This window comes from Bos javanicus, chromosome 9 (genome assembly GCF_032452875.1).
Source record: "Bos javanicus breed banteng chromosome 9, ARS-OSU_banteng_1.0, whole genome shotgun sequence".
NCBI classification, from domain to species: Eukaryota; Metazoa; Chordata; class Mammalia; order Artiodactyla; family Bovidae; genus Bos; species Bos javanicus.
This window is the reverse complement of record NC_083876.1, coordinates 25,482,413-25,509,401: the sequence shown is the minus strand read 5'-3', so window position 1 is coordinate 25,509,401 and position 26,989 is coordinate 25,482,413. Positions and strand designations below refer to the sequence as shown.

The 26,989-nt window shown below is 40.2% G+C and overlaps 1 protein-coding gene across 10 annotated transcripts in view; it reads left to right on the top strand.

Annotated features, from left to right (window-relative positions):
* The window catches only part of NCOA7 (nuclear receptor coactivator 7), a 161,889-nt gene that overhangs the window by 57,287 nt on the left and 77,613 nt on the right, over positions 1–26,989 (top strand). For 5 of the 10 annotated variants that reach the window (XM_061427360.1, XM_061427355.1, XM_061427358.1 and 2 more), the window contains one exon: positions 20,885–21,105. In XM_061427360.1, the coding sequence (XP_061283344.1) occupies positions 20,934–21,105 (172 nt within the window). In that variant the 5' untranslated portion in view covers positions 20,885–20,933. Of the gene's footprint in view, positions 1–4,496; positions 5,368–20,884; positions 21,106–23,879; positions 24,721–26,989 lie in introns of those variants that run through there. The other 5 variants (XM_061427354.1, XM_061427353.1, XM_061427361.1 and 2 more) reach the window with 4 other exon arrangements.

Sequence of the window (26,989 nt, the reverse complement as noted above, 5' to 3'; positions counted from 1 at the left end):
AAAACTAAATGTACCATCAGCTCTTTGAATCTGCAGATTCTGCACCCCTGGATTCACCCAATTGTGGATCTAAAAGTTAATACAGGATCCCAGGTTGGTTGAATCCACGGATGCGGAACTAGACAATATGGAGGGCCAAATGTGGGATTTGCACATCCATGAATTTTGGTATCTGGCTGCAGATCCTAAACCACTCCCCCAAGGATTCTGATGGAGGAGTACTTGATAGTTGGTGATATAAAGGGACTCATTTCCATGTTGTTGTTCAATCACTAAGTCGTGTCTGACTCTGTGACCTCATGGACTGTAGCATGTCTGGCCTCCTTGTCCCTCACTATCTCCCAGAGTTTGCCAAGTTCATGTCCATTGACTCTGTGAGGCCATCCAACCATCTCATCCTCCCTTCCATAGTTCTCCCTAAGCATCAGTGGAGCACATACCAGTTCCCCAGATGACAAAGCCCTTAGTTCTAAAATTATATACGATTTACAACCTAGATAAAAGGAACACTAAAAAAAAAAAAAAAAAGTAGGGGTAGTGCCTTTAACGTCCATAATAGCAGTTTATGCCAGTGACTATGAGTGAAAATAGAGGATTTGATGCCAAAACATGACTCAAAGACTCTGTAGTAGGCCGACACAATGTAGTCTGAGACTGCAGCTTCCTGATGATCTGAATTGACCTAAGAATAAAACCTTATGCTCTCTGTAGCAAAACATGCAAGCAGTGACTTTAGGGACCACAGTGGTGGTATAAATGAGTGGGTGCCAAGTGGTAGCTGCCAGCCTTGGGCCTGGGGTCACTGTACAGATGGACGGGACTGGTGACCACACAGCACGGCCGCTCTCACGGAGGATAGCTGCTCATTCCCTATGCCATCCTGTTTTGTCATTTGGGGCTCTGGTCCAGTGCCACTGTGTCATCTAATGCGTCAAGGTGAGCCTGAAACCCAGTTTACTTTTTGACCTCAGCTTGTGGGATCTTAGTTCCCCAACCAGAAATTGAACCCACCTCTTCTGCATTGGAGGCACAGAGTGTTAACTGCTGGACTGCCAGGAAGTCCCCTGAATTCTGGATTTTAATGTGAAATATCTCCATTTTAAATGCTCAGTCATTAAGTCATTTGGGCTTTCCTGGTGGCTCAGTTGGTAAAGAATCTGCCTACAATGCAGGAGACCCAGGTTTGATCCCTGAGTGGGGAAGATCCCCCAGGGAAGGAAATGGCAATCCACTCCAGGATTCTTGCCTGGAAAATTCCATGTACAGAGGAGCCTGAAGAACTACAGTCCATGGAGTCTCAGAGGCAGACATGACTTAACAAGTAAACCACCACCTGGGCTAAGCAGAACTTGCCAGCATGCCTTCAGTCATCCAACGCTCATCATAGGAAAGTGTAGCCTTCCTGTTTTTCATGCAGATCTTTATCAGTCTCAGCACCATCGTCTCTGCTGTGCTCAAAGTTGGTTCTCTGGCAAAGTCTAGAATCTGATATTCTCAGATTCTCCAATACCAGCTGGGTGTCCAGCCATTCAGTTCAGTTTTGGTCCTAACACCTCTCTGAGTCAGTGTCAGACTCCACAAGTTTAAGGACTCAGTTTCTCATGACTGCCCTCACTCCAGATGCTACTTGTTAAGTTCTACATCCCTAGTCAACCCATATATAAAACCAACTTGGCTATGCGTTTGGTTCCCATGATCCTCTGCTCAGGTCTGAATTCACCAGGATGACTCACAGGACTCAGGGGAACACTTTACTTATATTTGCCAGTTTATTATAAAGGATGCAACTTAGAAACAGCCCAATGGAAGAGAAGTGTCAGGCAGAGTATGCAGGTGGGGGTAAATAGAGCATCTATGTGCTCTCTGGGTTCTGTTCTCTCCCAGAACATTGATGTGTTCACCAACCCAGAAGCTCTCTGAACTCCCTCATCTAAGGGCTTTTTATGGAGATTTCACTGGGTAGGCTGCCCTGGTGGCTGAGATGGTAAAAATCTGCCTGCAATGTGGCAGACCAGGTTCAATCCCTGAGTTGGGGAGATCCCCAGGAGAAGGAAATGGCAACTCACTCGTGTATTCTTGCCTGGAGAAATCCACAGACAGAGGAGCCTGATGGGCTACAGTCCACGGGGTCACAAAGAGTCAAACACGACTGAGGGACGAACATACACACACAGGCATGATTAATTGAATTATTGGCCATTGGTGATTGAACTTTCATCTCCTGCCCCTCTCCTCTTTCTGTCTTTTCTCAAGGTCTGGGGGTGGGGCTGAAAGTTCCAAGCTTGTAGTCACGTTGTGGTGTTTCTGGTGACCAGACCCTATCTTGAAGGTATCTGGCCTGCTCCACACACACCAGGAGCCACCTCATTAGCATACAGAGGTACTCGCATCACTCAGGAGACTGCCAAATGTTCTGGGAATTCTGAGCCAGATAGGAAAAAGATCAAATATTATGTTTTTATTAAACCACAGGTGTTCTTTTTGGTTGGTTAAGAGCAGACTAGTATACAGTAAGACCCCTGCACGTGAACCTTCAAGTTGCAAACTCTCAAAGATGTGAATCAAGTCAAGCATAAGTGGAATTGCAGCTTGCCCTCCATGTCTTACTGTTGATGATCCTTCAGCTCTGCCGTCTCCCACTGCCTCTCGCTCCTCCCGTCGGTAACTCTTCTCTCCTGTTCACTGGGTGCCAGCCCCTGTATGCCAGCTGTTGTACTATGCTACTGTACTTTTCAAGGTACTGTACTGTAAGATTAAAAAAGTTTTCTTAGCTTTCTGTGTTTGTTTTTTGGTGTTATTTGTGTGAAAAGTATTATAAGCCTATTATAGTATAGTACTATATAGCTGATTGTGTTGGTTCAGTACCTCGGCTAACTAACATTGTTGGACTTACGAGTGCACTCTCGGAACATAACTCATTCATGTGTAGGGGACTTATTATACTCGAGAGATGACCACTGGTGAGGTTTTTCTTTCTTTTTTTTTTTTTTTGAATACCCGGATGGAGACTGCCATATGGTTGGAAGATCATCACCGTAGAGATGGGCCCTCAGATAAATAAAAGCAAGGCCAGGATTTTTCTTGAAAAATCTGTGTTTGGTTCACCCTGACACACAAATGAATTACCCCAGAGTTCTACACTAATTTTAGAAGGGAAATATTTCAAAGTAGATATTACTAGTCTCCCACTCCCGAAATCCTAATTTTGAGCAATGTCACTTCCCAAGGACACAGACTGTATATATTCATTGGAAAAAATACATCTACATACTGGATGGTAAAACAACTAAATTGTGGGTATCTGTGAAACTAATTTTTTAAAACGTATGCTTGATATAAGGTTATTCTTTCTGAAAGAATCCAGTTCCATAATGGTAGGAGGAGTTGTGATGCCATGTCTAATTTATGACATTGAAGTAACATTATCAGAACAGGATATGTGTGTGTCTAAAGTTGCTTAAAAGCAGTTAAAGGTTATTAGAATATATTTTAAAAGTTGGAAGGAAGAGAGAAGTTGAGTTAGAGCATATTATAATTTCATGCCACTCATAATTGTTTTCTGTCAGCGGACCATTTCTGCTGATCATAAATGTTGTGTTTCACTCACTAGGCCTTTAGGAGAATATTACTGTATGTACTGAACTTGATTTTTTTCAGGATTGTATTTTTTTCAGCCTTATTTTTCCTCCATTTTTCTCTAGAGACTTAGATCTGAGAATAAGATCCCTGGTATCTTTATATTTCTGCTTGAAAATTTTCAAAGTAGCTATGCTTTAGTTGCTTGTTTTGCTTAAATGGCTTTAATAAATCAAAATTTTCTATTTCTTTAGAAGAACTGTATCTCTGAAATATTTTGTTGTTATGCTGAAATATGTACATCGTTGAAATATATATCCCAGTGCTTTTTTTTTTGCAAATGTCGCTGGAAAGTCTGAGCATATGATTCATTTTGAGTAAAAGATATTTAAAAAAAATATTTAACTGACTTAAAAAAGATTTCTGAGTATGCTACAGGGCTCTCGTAAAAGAAAAAAATATGTGGAGGATTTTGTGGCTTTGGTCATAAACAGTGACTGATTTCAGTGACAGTTAAAGAAATCAGATATTAAAGTGAGATGAACTCTTTAGAAATCCCTCCTGTTAAAATTTTTCCTTACGATACCTACACTTCCAAGAAGCTATTTTGGAGTCACTGAACATAAAATGAGAGCTTATGTCTGTAGTATTTTCATTGCTCCTTTAAATTTCAGGATAGTTCTGAGTAAAATTTTGAGGTGTTTTCTTGAGAAATACATGCTGTCAGTCAGCGCCAGGAGTGAACTTTAACATAGACAATACAGTGTGTGGACGCAGCAACGATTTAGATACGGGAAACTAAGACGCTGCAGTGATATGCTGCTCGTTTTACAATTATTTATGACACAAAAGCTAATTTATCCAGTGTGGTAGACTAAATAATGACCCCTCCCCCCCCAAAGACTGTTGTTGTTCAGTTGCTGAGTCATGTCCAACTCTTTGCAACCCCATGGACTGCAGCACACCAGGCCTCCATGTCCTTCACTGTCTCCTGGAATTTGCTCAGAGTCATATCCATCAAGCCGGTGATGCCATCCTACCGTTGCTTCATCTGTTGCCGTCTTCTCCTCCTGCCTTCAATCTTTCCCAGCATCAGGGTATTTTCCAATGAGTTGGCTCTTTGCATCAGGTGGCCAAAGTATTGGTGCTTCAGCATCAGTCCTTCCAGTTAATATTCAGGGTTGATTTCCTTTGGGGCTTCCCTGGTGCTCAGGCTGGTTTGATCTTCTTGTTGTTCAAAGATGTGTGTTAGCTGCTCGGTCATGTCCAGCTCTTTGCAATTCCAAGGGCTGTAGCCTTTCAGGCTCCTCTGTCCATAGGATTTTCCAGGCCATAATACCAGAGTGGGTTTCCTTCTCCAGGGGATCTTCCCAACTCAGGGATCAAACCCATGTCTCCTGTGTTTCCTGCACTGCAGGCAGATTCTTTACCCACTGAGCCATTGGGAAAGCCTGTTCAGAGATACCTAGGTTCTAATCCCTGGACCTGGGAATGTTAACCTTCTCAGGCTTAAAGACCTCGAAGATAAGATTAAGACTCTGGAGATGGGAAGATGATCCTGGATTATCTGGGTGGGCTTCTGAATGCAGTCTCAGTGTTCCCGTAAGGAGGAGGAGAGTTGACTACAGAGGGAGATTTGACTGCAGAGAAGAATGTGGTGTGACAGTGAAACCATATACCGCACTGTTGGCTTTGAAGATGGAAGAAAGCAGCTCTTGCCGCTGGAAAAGGCAAGGGAAGAGAGTCTGCAGGGAGTGTGTGACTGATTTTGGACTTCTGACCTCCGGAACTGTAAGAGAATGTGTTTGTGTTGTTTTAAGCTACCAAGTTTGTAGTCATTTGTGACAGCAGCCATAGGAAGCTAATACAGCTAATTAGTTGATGCTATTAAGTTAAATAAACTATCAATACATACATAATACCACTGTAAACCAAAAGGGAGTTTACAGGCTACTAAGTAATTAGTCATTTCTTAGCATTTATATTTGCAGATTTTGGTTAACTTCTGCATTGCTATATTTATCAGCTTGTTCTTAATTGACAAGCAGTAAAAATTCCTAACACTTAAATGTTATATTTATAGGACTTGGCTGATTACTCTTAGCAGAATGCAGTTCACTTATCTCCCAGAGCAAGTTCCTGTTTCTGCTTCCCTTTCTTCAGTTAATAGCTGAGGTGTATATTACTATTGTCGGTGCTATTGATTCCCCTGGAACTTTTTCAAGCTATGACTCAGCATCCTGATTTTTCGAAAAGGGAACCAGACTCCACACGGGCAATCTATAGATGCAACAAAAGCCTGTCTTGTTTTATAAATACAAGGCACACATTCTACACACTAGGCATCCATTTTGTGGCAGTACCATTATCATCCTGGTACTGGGAGGAAGTATGGAAGGTTCTCTGAAACATCCATTAGGAACCCACCCCAAGGCTTCTCTGAAAGTGTGACAGTTTTTTACATCCACTCCTGGCACCTGCACTTTGATTACCAGAGTCCCCTCAGATCTGCTGATTCCACACTGTTATAGAACAAAGAAATCCTACAAAAGGGAAAATTTTGTGATGTGTCCCTTATTGGCATTCTGTTTAGCAGTCTTTATTGGATGCACTTGTTTCTTGAGGCCAAGGGAAATTCTGTTGTGGTATTCATCTGTGTGGGCATATTGCTGGTTATTAAACCCAAAGCCAAAGGATTTCTTTTTCTAACTGTAGGTTCTTTGGAGCTAGAGTATTTCCATTTGAGCTTGATGAATTCTCTTGGGGGAGAGGGATATTTCAAGATCAAAATTAAACTAAATGAATAAATGAATGCACATTTCAAAGGTGGCACTTCAATCAGGTACCCATAGATTTCCTCCCCCCGCCCCCCGCCCCCCCAGGGATTACTGGAACTTTTTGGTTTTATTTGATCATAATTCCAAGACAGGATTTTTCATTGGTGTTTGTTTTGTTTTTCAATGATTCTCACCCCCCCCCCCCCGCCACACACACACACTTTAAGTTTGATTTTATTTGGCATTTATCCCAGTTGGCAATTTGCAGTGTAAACAGGAAGCTGACCTTCCATTTGTGAAATCACAAAGTGAAATGGAATACCAGAAATGATGTTCTCCTAGAAATAATAAATAGCTTTCTAGCTTTGTGCTGTTGTCTAAATTCATAGCACAGTATTAACTAAAATTAATATTTATGTATAGTGAGAAGAATAATGTCTAGACCTAGGTACCTTTTTGGTTGTATTATATTACTTTATATGTTACCTCATTTTCTTTGATTCTTAGAAATCCTCAAGTAGAGACAACAGCAGTGGCATAACCAAGTACTGGGTTGGCCAAAAAGTTCATTTGGGTTTTTCCAAATTTGGTCAATTTGGGTTTTACATCTGGGAAAAACCCAGATGAACTTTTTGGCCAACCGAATAGTAACATCTGGTCATTGAGCTCTTACTGGGAACGAGACACAGGTTGTGTTTAATAATACAAGTAAGCTTTCCTTGAACTACTTAGTTTAACCATCAAAAAAAAAAAAAAAAAAACCCTATCTGAGGCCATTATTTCCCTTGCATGGACAAGGAACCTGAAGTTGAGATTTAGAGGAGCCTGGCAGACTGCATTTCACAGGGTTGCAAAGAGTTGGACACGACTGAGGGACTAAACAGCAATAACAACTGAGGATGCATACCTAATAAAGGATAATGAGTATTCAAACACATGTTTCTAGCCCACAGACAGAGCTTATTCCATGGCAACAGCCCATTCCTTGAGTCTGGAGATGGCAAGAGTCACGTTTAGGCAGCCAGGGAAAAAACAGCTAAGACTCTGAAGGTCAGAACAGTACAAGAACAAAGGTTCAGTGGAACAGCCAAGAACAAGATCTAAGAGAAGGTTCCCTGAGGGCCACAGAGCAGCTCTGCCTTGATAAAGAAGGGGATTGGGGCTGCAGTGCAGTAATTCACTGTGATAGCTGGACTCAGAAGGAATGAACCTCTGAACAAGATGTAGTGAAATTTTGTCCTAGTTGCAGATGTTTCATTTTTTTTAATTAAAAAGTTGGCTCATAATTACAAAGTAATATATCCTTCCTGTATAAAAAAAAAAAAATCAGCACCAAATTATGTAAGTGTGAAGGGACATGAATTTGAGCAGACTCAGGGAGGTAGTGAAGGACAGGGAAGCCTGGCGTGCTGCCGTCCATGAGGTCGCAAAGAGTCGGACACAACTGAGTGACTGAACAACAAAAGTCAGAGCTGTCCCTCTTTTTCCTTCCTCGTTGACCCACCATTTTCCCATATCTATATATCTAAATCTCATATATATATATAACTAAATGGAATAGTTGTTGGTCTTGGAGGGTTTTCTTCTATTTTTTTTTTTGTTTTATTTCACAAAAATAAGGTCATACTTTGCCAACAAAGGTCCGTCTAGTCAAGGCTATGGTTTTTCCCGTGGTCATGTATGGATGTGAGACTTGGACTGTGAAGAAAGCTGAGTGCCGACGAATTGATGCTTTTGAACTGTGGTGTTAGAGAAGACTCTTGAGAGTCCCTTGGACTGCAAGGAGATCCAACCAGTCCATCCTAAAGGAGATCAGTCCTGGGTGTTCACTGGAAGGACTGATGTTGAAGCTGAAACTCCAATACTTTGGCCACCTGACGCTAAGAACTGACTCAGTGGAAAAGACCCTGTTGCTGGGAAAGATTGAAGGTGGTAGGAGAAGGGGACCACAGAGGATGAGATGGTTGGATGGCATCACCAACTCAATGGACATGAGTCTGTGTAAACTCTGGGAGTTCATGATGGACAGGGAGGCCTGGTGTACTGCAGTCTATGGGGTCGTAGAGTCAGACATGACTGTGACTGAACTGAACTGATCATACTGTTCTATGACTTTTTAAAGGCAATAATAACACATCTATATCTTTTATGTTAATACTCTTACTTCCCTGTGGAAGGAATTTTGAGGAGAAATACTTGTATTAAAGAAGGCTGTATTGCAGGATGGGCGAAATGGGTGAAGGTTGTCAAAAAGGTACACACTTCCAGTTATAAAGTGAGTTCTGTGGATATAATGTGTAGCCTGGTAACTATAGTTAATAGTACTCTATTGTATATCTGCAAGTTACTAAGAGAGTAGATCTTAAAAGTTGTTATCAGACTAAAAAATTTGTAGCTATGCATGCTGATAGATATTAACTAGACATTATAGTTGTCATTTCACTATATATATATATCTACTGAGTCATTATGTTGTACACCTGAAACTTATATGTCAATTATATCCCAATTAAAAAAATACACAGGGTTATTCCTTGTGGTTTGGGAGGTCACAACTGGGACCTGTCCTGCTTGAATACTTCCAGTGGCAGGGAGTTCCCTTCTTTGTGACGCAGCCGGTTCCATTATTAGATTGCTCTGTTAGACCTTTACCCTGACCGAATGTTTATTTCTCTGTGACTTCCTATAGCTCATTAATATGTTCTCTGGAGTTCCACAGACCAAATCTTATCCCCTCTTCACCTGTAACTAGATGAAATGAGACACCAAAGGGTTTGCTTAAGAAAAGTTAAAAAATGAAAGAAAAAGTAAAAAAGTAAAAAAAGTACAAGAAAAAAATTATATTGCTTCTGTGGCTGGTCCATTTTCTCATTTTCTACTTTTCTTCATGGAGCTATTAGCTCCAAACTGTAGAACAGAGCCTCTTTGCCTTTAAAAATTTTTTAGTTTTATTTTTGTTATTGTTTTTAAACATCCTTTGTGTACAAAAGGTGTTCTTTCTTGACCTCTGGATTTTTCCAGGGCTGAAGGCGCTGTAGTGGAAGGAAGATGTCATCGGATATGAGGGAGCACAAGGAAGTGCAGACTCTTAGGAAGGTTTAGTTTGGATTTAAGAGAAGATTTTTTTTTTAACCTCAAAAATAGTGTTAGCACATTTCCTAAATCTCAGCCAACTGTTAGAGCCAGACAGACCTTGAAAATCTTGTCAACCTCTTGCTTTTGTTTACCTTAGAAGTCCTAGAGCGTTTATCTTATTTCCAAAGAGGGTCATGACTGATTATGAGATAGCCAAGCCCAGAACCTAACTCTTTCCTTCCCGTGAGTACGTTTCTCCATTGTAGCCTACTAGATTGCCAGACCATTCTTCCCCAAGTAGTTCCGAGAATTTCCAAAGTCCAGTGGATTTGAAAGTCGCAGTATATATACATTTGCCATAGAATACTTTCAGGAGAGGTCTTAGAGGCTCTATGGCCTTGTGAATTCCTGTTCCACAACTTAACGAAGCCCTGTGACCTTGCAAAGTGGCCCTAATTTTTCTCAGCTGTCCTTTTCTTATCTGTAACATGGAGCTAAGACTGCCTTCCTCACTGGAGGATAGGATGATATTTATGAGGATATTTATGAGGATTTATGATATTTTTATGAGGATAGGGTGATATTTGGAAAGTTTGTAACACAGTGCCTGATTCATTAGTCACCTCAGTAGTGCTTGCTGTTAGGAAAAAAGTTCTTTCAAACTTTTCATGATAATCTTTTTTAAAAAGTAAATTCAGGTTTTAAAATCTTATAATATATATGAGTTAAATTATTGTAGGAAGGAGACTTCAAAGACTAAATATTAAAAATTTTATTGACTAGCTATTGTACGTAAAATATAAAAAAGAGTTTATTTTTTTTTTTTACTTTCTTTCCCCACAACTTTTACCTTTCTTTTGCTAGAAAGTCACCAAATTTTTTGTTGTACCCTTAGATGACAGAGGATGAGATGGTTGGATGGCCTCACCAACTCAATGGACATGGGTTTGGGTGGACTCTGGGAGTTGGTGATGGACAGGGAGGCCTGGTGTGCTGCAGTCCATTGGGTCACAGAGTTGGACACGACTGAGGAACTGAACTGAACTGTAGATCTTGTATTGTATGCATATACTCAATAAGCTTTAAATATGAAAACATTTCTATCTTCACTCTTTGTCTCTTGCGAATAGGGTTTTTTGTTTTTTCCGTACCTATGGCTTGCATGATCTTAGTTCCTTGACCAGGGAGTAAACCTTCAGTGAAAGGGCAGAGTCCTAACCACTGGATCGCCAGGGAATTCCCATGTTCAGGTTTTAAAATATGGCTCTTATAACTCAAGAACTGAATTTAAATTTTTTTATTTAAATTTTTACTATATTTTGTCTATGACGCTTTTTATAGAAACACATGGACCTCAAATTGTGGGATTAAGTAAGAGTCATAGAGAACCACTAATTTAAAATTAATGAAAGAAGTCTATTTAATATATTTTTAATTATATATGGCTAATATATTTTCTTTTTCAGTATCTAGATAAAGAGAGGGGGCTTTCCTGGTAGCTCACAGTAAAGAATCTGCTTGCAATGCAGGCGATCTGGGTTCGATTCCTGGGTTGAGACTATCCCCTGTAGAAGGGAGTGGCAACCAATTCCAGTATTCTTGCCTGGAGAATTCCATGGACAGAGGAGCCTAGTGGGCTACAGTCCACGGGGTCACAAACAATTGGACATGATTGAAGCAACTTAGGATAACATAATATCAAATAAACATTTTTGTATTAGATTTAATAAAAAAGAGTTTAAATATCAATGCTGTATGTACAATAGCCCTCAACTTTTGGAAATAGTAATTTGGTGATAAAAGGCTCTTGGATGATTTTTCACATTTATTTCTCATATTCCTCTAAGTTGGGCTGTATTACAGAAAAGAAACTGAAGAATTGAGCAAGTTAGTAATTTACCAATAGATCAAGACATGAGAGTTTATTTTTGAGAACACATTGCTAATCAAAGCTGTGAAATGGCATATTTGTAGGAGAGCAACTCTCAGACAAATCAAAACATGACCTCATTTATCCACTTATTGATTCAAGAAGTATTTATTGACGAGCTAATGTTTAATGCATAGACCCTTGGAATATGGCATTTAATAAAACCTGGACAAACCCCTGCCCTCATGAAGCTTTCACTCTATTGCAAATGAAAGCCTCCTCTCTCCATTTGGTGCTCCTCTCCAAAGGAGCATTTTTGTTGCATTCCCCTGGAAGTCAGCAAACAACACAGGAGACCTCTTGCAGAGACAAAGAAAGGAACTTGCTCTAGGTCCTTGACATTGATGGCTGCCAGTGCTCTGAACGTATTTCCTTTAGTAAAGGAAAAAATGTCGGAGGGAACGGTTTTTACTGAGCTACTAAAAATGCTTTCTTTCACAGTATCACTTTATTTCTTTAGCTCTGGGTTAGGATATGAGCAGGGAAAAAATGAGGTGTGCATATGTCTTACAAATGCACACAATTTTAATGTAAAAAGAGCCAAAAGACTCCAAAAAAGCCCTTCAATATTCCTTTTTCAAAAAGATTGTAGTTAATTTACAATGTTGTATTAGTTTCATGTGTACAACAAAGTAATTCAGTTATAGTAGTTAGTTCAGTCTCAGTCGTGTCTGACTCTTTGAGACCCCATGAATCTCAGCACTCCAGGCCTCCCTGTCCATCACCAACACTTGGAGTTCTCTCAAACTCACGTCCATCGAGTCAGTGATGCCATCCAGCCATCTCATCCTCTGTTGTCCCCTTCTCCTCCTGCCCTCAATCCCTCCCAGCATCAAGGTCTTTTCCAATGAGTCAACTCTTTACGTGAGGTGGCCAAAGTATTGGAGTTTCAGCCTTAGCATCAGTCCTTCCAATGAACACCCAGGGCTGATCTCCTTTAGGATGGACTGGTTGGATCTCCTTGAAGTCCAAGGGACTTGCAGGAGTCTTCTCCAACACCACAGTTCAAAGGCATCAATTCTTCTGCGCTCAGCTTTCTTCACAGTCCAACTCTCACATCCATACGTGACCACCGGAAAAGCCATAGCCTTGACTAGACGGACCTTTGTTGGCAAAGTAATGTCTCTGCTTTTTAATATGCTGTCTAGGTGGGTCATAACTTTCCTTCCAAGAAGTAAGCGTCTTTTAATCTCATGGCTGCAGTCACCATCTGCAGTGATTTTGGAGCCCCCCAAATAAAGTCTGACACTGTTTCCACTGTTTCCCCATCTATTTGCCATGAAGTGATGGGACCAGATGCCATGATCTTCGTTTTCTGAATGTTGAGTGTTAAGCCAACTTTTTCACTCTCCTCTTTCACTTTCATCAAGAGGCTTTTTAGTTCCTCTTCACTTTCTGCTATAAGGGTGGTGTCATCTGCATATCTGAGGTTATTGATATTTCTCCCAACAATCTTGATTCCAGCTTGTGCTTCGTCCAGCCCAGCGTTTCTCATGATGTACTCTGCATAGAAGTTAAATAAGCAGGGTGACAATATACAGCCTTGACGTACTCCTTTTCCTATTTGGAACCAGTCTGTTGTTCCATGTCCAGTTCTAACTGTTGCTTCCTCACCTGCATACAGATTTCTCAAGAGGCAGGTCAGGTGGTCTGGTATTCCCATCTCTTTCAGAATTTTCCACAGTTTACTGTGATCCACACAGTCAAAGGCTTTGGCATAGTCAAGAAAGCAGAAGTAGATGTTTTTTTGGAATTCTCTTGCTTTTTCAATGATCCAGTGGATGTTGGCAATTTGATCTCTGGTTCCTCTGCCTTTTCTAAAATCAGCTTGAACATCTGGAAGTTCCTGGTTCACTTATTGCTGAAGCCTGGCTTGGAGAGTTTTGAGCACTACTTTACTAGCGTGTGAGATGAGTGCAATTGTGAGGTAGTTTGAGCATTCTTTGGCATTGCCTTTCTTTGGGATTGGAGTGAAAACTGACCGTTTCCAGTCCTGTGGCCACTGCTGAGTTTTCCAAATTTGCTGGCATATTGAGTGCAGCACTTTCACAGCATCATCTTTCCAGATTTGAAATAGCTCAACTGGAATTCCATCACCTCCACTAGCTTTGTTCATAGTCATGCTTTCTAAGGCCCACTTGACTTCACATTCCAGAATGTCTGACTCTAGATGAGTGATCACACCATCGTGATTATCTGGACTGTGAAGATCTTTTTTGTACAGTTCTTCTGTGTATTCTTGCCACCTCTTCTTAATATCTTCCGCTTCTGTTATGTCCATACCATTTCTGTCCTTTATTGAGCCCATCTTTGCGTGAAATGTTCCCTTGGTATCTCTAATTTTCTTGAAGAGATCTCTAGTCTTTCCCATTCTGTTGTTTCCCTCTATTTCTTTGCATTGATCTGTGAGGAAGGCTTTCTTATCTCTCCTTGCTATTGTTTGGAATTCTGCATTCAAATGGGAATATCTTTCCTTTTCTCCTTTGCTTTTCTTTTCTCTTCTTTTCACAGCTATTTGTAAGGCCTCCTCAGAGAGCCATTTTGCTTTTTTGCATTTCTTGGGGATGGTCTTGATCCCTGTCTCCTGTACAGTGTCACAAACCTCTGTCCATAGTTTTCAGGCACTCTATCTATCAGATCTAGTCCCTTAAATCTATTTCTCACTTCCACTGTATAATCATAAGGGATTTGATTTAGGTCATACCTGAATGGTCTAGTGGTTTTCCCTATTTTCTTCAATTTCAGTCTGAATTTGGCAATAAGGCGTTCATGATCTGAGCCACAGTCAGCTCCTGGTCTTGTTTTTGTTGACTGTATAGAGCTTCTCCATCTTTGGCTGCAAAGAATATAATCAATCTGATTTCGGTGTTGACCATCTGGTGATGTCCATGTGTAGAGTCTTCTCTTGTGTTGTTGGAAGAGGGTGTTTGCTGTGACCAGTGCGTTCTCTTGGCAAAACTCTATTAGCCTTTGCCCTGCTTCACTCCATAATACAAAGCCAAATTTGCCTGTTACTCCAGGTGTTTCTTGACTTCCTACTTTTGCATTCCAGTCCCCTATAATGAAAAGGACATCTTTTTTGGGTGTTAGTTCTAAAAGGTCTTGTAGGTCTTCATAGAACCGTTCAGCTTCAGCTTCTTCAGCCTTACTGGTTGGGGCATAGACTTGAATTACCGTGATATTGAATGGTTTGCTTTGGAAACGAACAGCGATCATTCTGTCGTTTTTGAGATTGCATGCAAGTACTGCATTTTGGACTCTTTTGTTGACCATGATGGCTACTCCATTTCTTCTAAGGGATTCCTGCCCACAGTAGTAGATATAATGGTCATCTGAGTTAAATTCACCCATTCCAGTCCATTGTAGTTCACTGATTCCTAGAATGTCGACGTTCACTCTTGCCATCTCCTGTTTGACCACTTCCAATTTGCCTTGATTCATGGACCTGACATTCCAGGTTCCTATGCAATATTGCTCTTTACAGCATTGGACCTTGCTTCTATCACCAGTCACCTCCACAACTGCGTATTGTTTTTGCTTTGGCTCCTTCCCTTTATTCTTTCTGGAGTTATTTCTCCACTGATCTCCAGTAGCATATTGGGCCCCTACCAACCTGGGGAGTTCCTCTTTCAGTATCCTTTCATTTTGCCTTTTCATACTGTTCTTGGGGTTCTCAAGGTAAGAATACTGAAGTGGTTTGCCATTTCCTTCTAATGAGAAGGGAATGGATTTAGTTATATATACAAATAAATAATTTTTCAGATTCTTTTCCACTTTAGATTATTATAAGATATTGAATATACTTCCCTGTGCTATACAGTAGGCCCTTGTTTATCTATTTTCTATACAGTCCTTTAATACTCCTTTATAGGAAGGTACCTATAAGAAGCTCAGAACCCTGACGGTAAGCCACAGCGCCTCACTCCTCTGCCCTTGGGGAAAGTCTGACTTAGTCTAATTGCCCCTAGTTTCCTTTTCTCCCCCAAGCAATGATTGCTTCTCAGTGTTAGCATTTCATCTTAGAGTTCTTTGTTTTTACTTTGCTGCATTTTAAAAATTTACTAGTATGAAATGCATTATGTTCATAGTAAAACAGAGAATAAATTATATTGTAAAAAAACAGTCAGAGAGATAATACAAGCCTAAAATCATTCTGTGGGAGCTGAGACCAAGAGGAGGAGGTGAACTGGAGAAGGAGAGATTCAGGAAACAGAATTGACCGGGCTGGGTTGCAGCAGTGACAGGAGATGTAGGAATAAACACTCGTTTTATGTCATTGTGGCCTTTTATTTATTTATTTTTTTAAGACAAATAGAGCATTACAAGAGGTTTTTTGGTTTTTAGGGTTTTTTTCCCCACATTCACAGCCATTAGATGTTAACCATGTTTCATTATTTTCAATCAGCTATCTGTTTAAGATAATTTGCCAGATAATTTTTTTAGTCCACCATGTAAATGTTTACATTTAGGGTCATTGAAAAAGCCTTGGTGAAATAAAGGGAGTTTATTTTCTTGTAGAACTTTTTGTTTCCAGTTTACCTTAATTTAGTGAGAACAGAACCCTTCTGTGGGAATGTCTTGCAGTGATGTTGATTTGAAGAACAAAAGGAAAGGCCTCAAAGATAAAAAGTCATGAAAAGGAATGTTTGAATAGCATTAACTATACCACATTTATCAGATTGGCAATTATTCCCCCTTCAGTTCAGTTCAGTTCAGTTCAGTGCCTCAGTCGTGTCTGACTCTTTGTGACCCCATAGACTGCAGCTCACCAGGCCTCCCTGTCTGTCGCCAACTCCCGGAGGAGAGTCACAAACTCTTCATGTCACAAACTCATGTCCATTGAGTCGGTGATGCCATCCAACCATCTCATCCTCTGTCGTCCCCTTCTCCAGCCTTCAGTCTTTCCAAGCATCGGGGTCCTTTCCAATGAGTCAGTTCTTTGCATTAGGTGGCCAAAGTATTGGAGTTTCAGCTTCAGTCCTTCCAATGAACACCGAGGGCTGATCTCCTTCAGAATGGATTGGTTGGATCTCCTTGCAGTCCAAGGGACTCTCAAGAGTCTTCTCCAACACCACAGTTCAAAAGCTTCAATTCTTCAGTGCTCAGCTTTCTTTATAGTCCAACTCTCACATCCATACATGACTACTGGAAAAAACATAGCCTTGACTAGACGGACCTTTGTTGACAAAGTAATGTCTCTGCTTTTGAATATGCTGTCTAGGTTGGTCATAACTTTCCTTCCAAGGAGTAAGGGTCTTTTAATTTCATGGCTGCAGTCACCATCTGCAGTGATTTTGGAGCCCAAAAAAATAAAGTCTGACACTGTTTCCACTGTTTCCCCATGTATTTGCCATGAAGTGATGGGACCAGATGCCATGATCTTAGTTTTCTGAACGTTGAGTGTTAAGCCAACTTTTTCACTCTTCTCTTTCACTTTCATCAAGAGGCTCTTTAGTTCTTTTTCGCTTTCTGCCATAAGTGTGGTGTCATCTGCATATCTGAGGTTATTGATATTTCTCCCAGCAATCTTGATTCCAGCTTGTGCTTCGTCCAGCCCAGGCATTTCTCATGATGTACTCTGCGTATAAGTTAAATAAGCAGGGTAACTATATACAGCCTTGATGTACTCCTTTCCCGATTTGGAACCAGTCTGTTCCATGTCCAGTTCTAACTGTTGCTTCCTCACCTGCATACAGATTTCTCAAGAGGCAAGTCAGGTGGTCTGGTATTCCTGTCTCTTGAAGAATTTTCCACAGTTTGTGATGATCCACACAGTCAAAGGCTTTGGCATAGTCAATAAAGCAGAAGTAGATGTTTTTCTGGAACACTATTGCTTTTTCGATGATCCAGAGAATGTGAGCAATTTGATCTCTGGTTCCTCTTCCTTTTCTAAAACCAGCTTGAACATCTGGAAGTTCACAGTTCACATATTGTTGAAGCCTGGCTTTGAGAATTTTGAGCACTACTTTACTAGCGTGTGAGATGAGTGCAATTGGGAGCATTCTTTGGCATTGCCTTTCTTTGGGATTGGAGTGAAAGCTGACTGTTTCCAGTCCTGTGGCCACTGCTGAGTTTTCCAAGTTTGCTGGCATATTGAGTGCAGCACTTTCACAGCATCATCTTTTAGGATTTGAAAGAGCTCAACTGGAATTCCATCACCTCCACTAGCTTTGTTTGTAGTGATGCTTTCTAAGGCCCACTTGACTTCACATTCCAGGATGTCTGGCTCTAGATGAGTGATCACACCATCGTGATTATCTGGATTGTGAAGATCTTTTTTGTATAGTTCTTCTGTTTATTCTTGCCACCATTCTTGTTTATTCTTCTTAATATCTTCTGCTTCTGTTAGGTCCATAGCATTTCTGTCCTTTATTGTGCCCATCTTTGCGTGAAATGTTCCCTTGGTATCTCTAATTTTCTTGAAGAGATCTCTAGTCTTTCCCATTCTGTTGTTTTCCTCTATTTCTTTTCACTGATCGCTGAGGGAGGCTTTCTTATCTCTCCTTGCTGCTCTTTGGAATTCTGCATTCAAATGGGAATATCTTTCCTTTTCTCCTTTGCCTTTTGCTTCTCTTCTTGTCATAGCTATTTGTAAGGCCTTCTCAGACAACGATTTTGCCTTTCTTTTTATTCCCCCTTAGGTAAATGTTAAAAATGTATTTCCATGCTTTGAAGAAGGATTTTACAGTGGGCTTCCAGAACTCATAGTATGATTTCCAGTTACAAGGTCAGAATGCTCCAGTCGTATTTATAACCTCCAGATAAGCAAGTTCCCCTAGTTCTCTAGTCAGAACAAAAGATGTAACTGATTGTAAAATCACCGAAGTGTTAAATTGTACTCTGTCTTCTGTTATGCAAGTTTGGTATTGCTATTATGTAGCTTTTTTTTTTGAACTATCAATATGTTTGTCTCTATGGCTTGACAGTAAAGGTCTGTGTGGAAAAGGGGGAAAGTGAATGAAACAATGTATCCCATTTTGTTATTTCCACCTGTGAAAAACAGTCTCTAATGAGATGTCCCCAAACAGTGCTGCTGTTCATCAAAACATGTGCCCTAGATCTGAGTGAGTTTAATTATAATGGGAACAGTGAAATGAGGACATTTAGATCAACTTACAGTGGCAAAATTCAGAAGATTAAGCAGCAGCAACTATCTCAGGCTGCAAAGAACTAATTTTGGAAATCTCTTTTCTCTCCTCCCCGGAAGGAATCATTTTAGGAAGTGGGCAGTAACATTCATCTCAGGCATGTTTTTGTTAAACCAATATATCAGAAGAAGATTAGCATGTCCTTCTGGATACAGAGACCAGCTGCCTGCATAGACCTCCCTAAGCAAAGAACTGATCTCTGTGTGATACCTAGGTTGTGCATGCGTGCTCAGTCATGTCCAGCTCTTTGTGACCCTTTGAACTGTAACCCACCAGGCTCCTCTGTCCATGGGAGTCTCCCGGCAAGAATACTGGAGTGAATTGCCATTTCCTTCTCCAGGGGATCTTCCCCACCCAGGGACGGAACCTTCATCTCCTGCATTGGCAGGTGGATTCTGTTACCACTGACCCATCAGGGAAGCCACCACTGCGTATTAATTTCAACCTCATACAGAAATCTTGATCAAGAAATTGTTTTATTAGGAGCATTATCTGACTTACCTTTGCAAAGAGCTACATACTGTTTTACCTGAAAAAAAGCAGTTTAAGATGTGAGGGTACAAAATAAAAATATGTTTATTGGGTATAATTCCTTTTTTATGAGTTTCCAATTTTATTTAGATTGTATTCTTGTTTTGTTTGTTTGTTAACAAGTAAACCTAAAGAGATAGCTAAACTCAGAGATGGGGAGTATATCCATCTATGATTTTTTTTTATAGCTGTGCTTTCTCTTATGCCATATACTTATTTATTAGCCAGTGAAAATCTAAGAACTTGCCTGCTCAGTGTTCAATGAATGACAGCCTAGTTGAAATATTTGTTAGAACATGAGACTGTTATCTCAAAAGCTAAGTGTGTTGTATACCATGCCATACTTAGTTCTCATGTCATCATATAATTGTGTTTGTGTATATTCTACTGTTTGTGTGTGTTCTGTTGTTGACACATATTATTTCAACTGATCCTGATAAAATATTGCATTAGATAGCCAAGCCTCAGTGACTTTAACTGTTAAATTGATTTGGCCAACATTACAGAGCAAAGCAGCATAAAATCAAACTTTGTCCCTTTCTGATCCTAGTTATTGCCTTTTCTTCCCAAAACATTTCCTCATCCATTGACCAGCATCAACTTGTGTAGATGCTCAAGGGAGTAAAGGAAGTAGACGTGTGTGAAAAAGCTGACTGCGCCTCGACAGAAGAGGGGAAAAGGGTCCTAATTTTAAAAATGTTTATATATGACCAGCCTGTCTCACACAGCAGAGGCCAAGGCCCTTACTCTTTACATTCTGGGAGGTAAAAACATTCTTAAGAAGGACTAGTGACCCCACTCCAGTACTCTTGCCTGGAAAATCCCATGGACGGAGAAGCCTGGTGGGCTGCAGTCCATGGGGTCTCGAAGAGTCGGACCTGACTGAGCGACTTCACTTTCACTTTTCACTCTCATGCATGGCGGAGGAAATGGCAACCCACTCCAGTGTTCTTGCCTGGAGAGTCCCAGGGACGGGGGAGCCTGGTGGGCTGCCGTCTCTGGGGTCGCACAGAGTCAGACACGACTAAAGTGACTTAGCAGCAGCAGCAGCAGTGAGTACAGAATGACATGTTAGTAAATCAGAATGATAGGTCAACTGGAAAATATTTTGAGTTACTGGATTTCAGTGAATTATGCTAAACCTTTTACACGTCTTTGAGGAGTGAAAAGTTGAAAATGTCAAATAAGTTAATGTTATCAGTCAGCTTTTAATTATACTAAATTGATATTGTCATTATGGCATTGTCTATCCCAAGAAGTTCAGCTCTTTCTTACTACTATCTTACTACTATACTAGGTATAAAGGAAAAGAATTACTCAAATCTGAACCAGCTCACCTTGACAAACCTTTATATTCAGTGTGTGAGTCAATTATAAAGGATTTGTTTTTTATAAATATGCTTGCTCATCAGGCTAAAGGTACCCTTGAGACCAGAAACAGTTAAAAAAGCAACACACTAAAAATGGCATGATAGTAAAGTAGCTGTACATTTTGATAAAAAACATACCCAATGTCTTATAGCCTGTAGAAGAATCTTGTATTTCCTCAGGTCTAAAGCATTTCCAAGTGATGTTTTTGAGATATAAATATTGAGGACATAAAACAGAGGAAAGGCCACAGATCTCCATAAAAGAGTTTTGAAGTGATTAAAAAAGAAAAAATAACAGGAAAGTATAATTAACAATAATATATAAAAATAAACAAAAATGGAAAAAACCCAATAATATAAAGTGTTTTCAGTATCAGTTAATTAGTTTCTCAAAGCCCAATAGCATGAAATTAATATAATTTCTCCTAGCAAATTATTTTTCTAATGTTTTTCCTATTTTTTCCTTCTCACCCTTAGATTGAAAAAGAAAAAGCAAGCCAAACAAAATGCAGAGACAGCCTCAGCTATGGCTGCAAGGACTCATTCTGGAAAAGAAGATGCCAGTAAAGTCATTTTAGAGCAAGACAAGTGCAACATTGCTGTGGAAGAGGAGTACATTACTGATGAGAAAAAGAAGAGAAAAAGTAATCAGTTAAAGGAGATCAGGCGTACAGAACTAAAGAGATATTATAGTATTGGTGAGTATTGGTGGCAACTCTGCAGTATTTTCATTTTAAAACTATAGTAATTTTTTAAAAGATGATAATTTGTTACTGGTTATAGTATATCATATGATAGTATGATATACTCGATTATATATAACAGTGTAGTGTTAGTTGTTCAGTCGTGTATAACTCTTTGCGACCCCATGGATTGTAGCCCGCCAGGCTCCTCTGTCCATGGCATTCTCCAGACAAGAATACTGGAGTGGGTTGCTGTTCCCTTCCCCAGGGTATCTTCCCAACCCAGGGATCAAACCTGGGTCTCCTGCATTGCAGGCAGGTTCTTTGCCATCTGAGCTACCAGGGAAGCCCATATAATATTATAATATGCTATATAATAATAATGAGAGCGAGAGGTGGAACTTGAGGACTTTAATATTTGTTACTCTTGCACATGCGCGCTCAGTCATGTCTGACTCTTTGTAACCCATGGACTGCAGCCCACCAAGCTCCTCTGTCCATGGGATTTCCCAGGCAAATATACTGGTGTGAATTGCCATTTCCTTCACTAAGGGATCTTCCCGACTCAGGGATCTCACCTACATCTTCTGAGGCTCCTGCATTGAGCCAGGTGGGAAGCCCAATACAATAGTAACAGTTTATTGAGCAGCTTCTATGTGCTGCCAGGCCTTGTTTTATTGATAAAATCTTATATAAAGAGAAGTACAGTTAAATAAGATTGATGTGTCTTATTTAATCTTATCTTCCAGCATCTAACACAGTGCCTAGCACATAGTGTCTGCTCATAACTATTTATTAAATAATGGTCACATACTCTGTATGAGAAGTATTTTTCTTAGTGTTTATAGACATATCCATAGAAGTCTTGGTAGAAATGCCTGCACAGTTTGGTATCAGCTAGGCAGTAGGAAATGGAGGAGACATGGCCTGGCATCCTTAGATTAAAAAAAACAAAAGACCACGACGATGATGACTTGGAAGATGTAGTTAAGAGGCCTCTTAAGATGAATCCAGTGTCATACAGCATCTGAAGATGATCGTTGCATCTGCATTCGTGTTAGCACCAGTGACTTGTCTAGCGTGATGGAGGTCATACTCCTGTTTCACTTTACCACCCTTCTCATGCCTCCTGATCCTGTCACAGGCAGGATCTGAAGTATGTTCAGAGGTCTCTTGCATTGCAGGCAGATTCTTTGCCATCTAAGCCATCAGGGAAACCCCCTAAAGAAAGGGAACCAGGAAATGAAACTTGATGTGACACAGATTACGGTGTACTGAAGATTGCAAGGCTCAGAACACTAAGGAAGTCTCTAAGAATGAACTGCAGTTCAGTATATGAAACCTGGGCTGGTAGCAGGCACTTGGTCCACAGGGCCCCAGACTTGGTCCCAGTTAATGCCAGTTACCGGGGGACAGATCTGGTCTGTGGGTTTTATATAACGTTCTACTAGTTCTCATCAAAGATACAGGTGGGCTGCCATTGGGATGGTTATAAGTGAGGTTTTGCTGACATTGCTCCTACAAAGGCACAGGCTTCCTGCTACAGATACCTGCCTGCTTTTAATCTGAAGCCATCCAGCATTTTATAAAAAGCTGTAACTGTAAACGCTTTGAAAAAGACTTCTGTGTGATTAATAAACTCCCTCTTAAAATTTTCAGTGTTGAGTATTATCTCAAAAAGAGAAACAGGGGTAAGCAAAATGGCTGCTCACATCTTTTACAGTGCACACATTGGACATTTGAAAATGTGTGGTTTTTACAGTCACACAGTTTAAAACACTCTCTTCTCATCCTACGTTAAATGCTGGTGCTTACAAAGTATTTTAAAATCGAGACATTTTGCTCTGTAGAGGTTCCCTGAAGGAAGCTGACAGAGTCCTTTCCATTGAGATTTCTCTTTTCATGATGCTCTACTAACTTCAGCTGATGCATTAGGCCAGCTTTTTAATGTGCTGCACTCTGTGGTGTGTGTAGCACTTTGAAACAATACCGTTCACTCTGTTGTTGTTCAGTTGTTGTGTCCAACTCTTTGTTACCCCATTAACTGCAGCATACCAGGCTTCCCTGTCCATCACCAACTCATGGAGTTTACTCAAACTCATGTCCATTGAGTCAGTGATGCCATCCAACCATCGCATCCTCTGTTGCCCCCTTCTCCTCCTGCTCTCAATCTTTCCCAGCTTCAGGGTCTTTTCAAGTGAGTTGGCTCTTCGCATCAGGTGGCCAAAGTATTGCAGCTTCAGCTTCAGCATCAGTCCTTCTATTGAATATTCAGGGTTGATTTCCTTTGGGATTGACTGGTTTGATCTCCTTGCAGTCAAAGGGCCTCTCAAGAGTCTTCTCCAACACCACAGATCGAAAGCATCAATTCTTTGGTACTCAGCCGTTTTTATATAAGTCCCACTCTCACATCCATACACGACCACTTGAAAAACCATAGCTTTGACTAGATAGACCTTTGTCAGCAAAGTGATGTCTCTGCTTTTTAATACTGTCTAGATTTGTCATAGCTTTTCTTCCAAGAAGCAAGCATCTTTAAATTTTAGGGCTGCAGTCACTGTCTGCAGTGATTTTGGAGCCCAAGAAAATAAAGTCTGTCACTGTTTCCTTATTTATTTGCCATGAAGTGATGGGACCAGATGCCATGATCTTAGTTTTTTGAATGTTGAGTTTTAGGCCAACTTTTTCACTTTGACCTTCATTAGGAGACTCTTTAGTACTATTCGCTCTATTCTTTACTTAATTTAAAAAAAATTTATTTATATTTTAATTGAAGGATAATTACTTTACAGAATTTTGTTGTTTTCTGTCAAACATAAACATGAATCAGCTATAGGTCTGCATACTTAATTCTTATTAGACTTCACCAGCCGCCACAGCCATCATTTCTTCCAGGAATCCCACTCTTTCCCTGGACAGGTTAAATTTCCCTTCTGTATTATCATCATGGGTTTACTTACCTTCTTTCCTGTTTGTAGATTGGTGTGGATTAGACCCTGTATTAGCTTTGTTAGTATCTGCTTCCCAAGTGCTCTTTAAATGTGCATTGAGTGGATGAATTATACACATATGAATGAATACTGTGATTGTTTGGACTTTCATGAAAATTCTGGAAGGATATAGGCAACAAAAAAATAGTTTACTCAGAATTATCCTGTGATTTTATTTGGTGACAATAACTAAAGAGATGCCATTATAACTTTTCATCTTCTTTCGAGAATGGCACTAATAACTGGTTTGGAGGTTTCAGGCATTTCCTTAGGAGAACCCAGTGCTTACAGAACACCACTAGGTCGGCCATTGAGTCCCAGGGTTCCTTGTCTTTTCCACATCTTACTCTGCCTGTGTTGGCAGGTTTGCTTGATCTCACGGGGTGGACTTGGCATATTCCCTGTATTTCCACCCAGAAATGTTGTCTTGTACCACTAGGTGGAGCTTAGACTCAAGTCAAAAGTAATTCCGGTTTAAGTTCTTTTGATGGCACCAGTCTGGGGAGGAGCGATGCTAAAATGGGAGGATCTTGTAAGCCAGATTTGTTGTTGTTGTTGTTTAGGCGCTAAGTTGTGTCCACCTCTTTGCGACCCCATGGACTGTGACCCGCCAACCTCCTCTGTCCATGAGATTTCCCAGGTAAAGAATACTGGAGGGGGTTGCCATTTCCTTCTCCAGGGGATCTTCCCAACTCGGAGATCGAATCTGCATCTCCTGCAGTGGCAGGCAGATTCTTTACCACTGAACCACCACGAAAGCCCTAGCCACATTAAGGATTTGGATTTTATCCTGTATCTGTGGAAGCCGTTGAGGGAACTCTGTAACTCTCTGTTCTAAGAGGATAAATCTAAGGACAGTGGGTGGAAGTGAGCCTGAAGGCAGGTTGGAGACCGGGGCAGAGGAGAAACAGAACCCTAGGGAGAGAATTTGCTCCTAGAAACAGCATTATTTGGTACAGTGTGTGAAGGAGAAAAGGGACAGAGTCAAGAATTGGCAAACTTGAAAACTCAAGAAGGAAAATAGTGAATATGTGTTTGGAGCTATTTTAGAGGTACCAAGTAGATTTGTTTAGAGGGGTCTGAATTTCAGGTGAAAGGCCTGGAAATTGCTACTTCAAGGTGTAAGGTGAATACATACATGCCGGTGCCAGCCGGCAAAGTTGATCAGGTCCCGAGAACGTGCATGGCGGGGCTGAGAAAGGAAACTACGGCAAAAGAATTCTACAACAAAGATGGGGTCGAGAGGTTCAGACACGTCTCCACAAAGGGAAGCGGTCTGACACCAACTTTATTCAGCATCTTATATTTATACAGAAAAGTGTGAGAAAGACAAGACAATTGACATTTTTTCTTGGTTGACCTATACATCTTACAAACAGTCACAAGAAATCTTGAGAGCATGGGAATGGCACCCTGTTATTATTTCTTACACCAGATAACATTTCCCTGTGTGTGAGAAGTTTGTCCAGAACTCCAGGTGTCTGCAGTAAATAAGCGCCTAATCTCTGGGGTGGCGGGACAGAGAGCTATGTTTGCAAGCAAACCCTCAAGGACTGAGGCAGCTCCCAGAGCTGTGTCCTTCGGACAAAGGACCCCATTCTCATGGGCAGCTCCCCGCACATATAAAAGACACAATCCAGGGAAAACAGAAAGTCGAAACAAAAAGTTAATGGATGACAAATGATAATGAGTTTATAGAAAAACAGACTAGGAGGATCTGTAACGGTAGGCTGATTTTTGTTTTCTCTGGGTACAGAAATTACAAAAGAGTTTTGTTTTCTTCATTTTTTTCTGCATCACACAGTTTAAAGTTATTTTTAATACCAATCAGAAAATTATAGCGAACTGAATAATGTAACAGAGCAAACCCAAGGGCTTTAGAAAAAGATTAGACAAATGTAAAGTTCTATTATCAATATAAAATAATTACTTCCTGTTGGCATCTGTTTCCACATCTATAATATTACCTACTTGATTTAAGGAAGCATATTTTGACAAAATAATATTTTTAGCTCTTTAGATTTATCTGTGCCTCATGTAAGCCTTGGATAGCAATTCCTCACTCCTACCACTTAGAAGAACACAAGAGCTAAGATGCTGATAGAAGATGTTATGGAAAGACTGAATCACGAGAATTGCCTGTAACAAAATGATAACCACCTCCAAAAATGCTTTGTTTTTGAGGAGGGGAAATGGGAGTAATTTCCTTGAGGCAGAGATGGCATCAGATAAATGGAGATCTAGCACCTGCTGTAGCACCGGGCACATGGGAAGCATCCCAACAAAAGCTTCTGACATAAGTGAGCTCAGTTCTTCTGTGCCTGCCCCGGTATTTGCTGATAGAGCTCCTTACTCAGTTATTCTGTGTACTTATATAAACCCTTAAGGAATTGTTTGATCACAGTATATTTTTTACAGTTTTATATTTTAATAATATGTTAATATATTTTTCAAAATTTGCTCTTATAGTTAAATTTAACACAAGTAGTAGTAATGTTTACATATGTTTCAAAAGATGTTTGGTCCATATCACAGTATCAAAATATATTGAGTGGCATGAATTAAATATATCTCAAAATTCTCTTATATTAAAGGAATACATTATTCCTTTACATTAGAAGAGTATACATCTTTGCTTCTATGGAAGTGAAGATAGGAATGGGAATTTTATAAATGTGGATACTGTCTCAGTGGGAAGTTCTTCAAACGGAAACATAGATATAGAGATGTAAGACCTAAAAGAGAAAAGTTTTATAAATATGGGAGGCAAGACTAAATTGGAATAAAATAAATCACTGTGTTTTTGTAGTATGTTTATGTAAAAGATTAGTAAGAATCCTGAATGGTAAAGTAGATATTTTAAGAGAATTAGGAGGTGATTTTGACAAACAGAAAACACTTAGGTATGA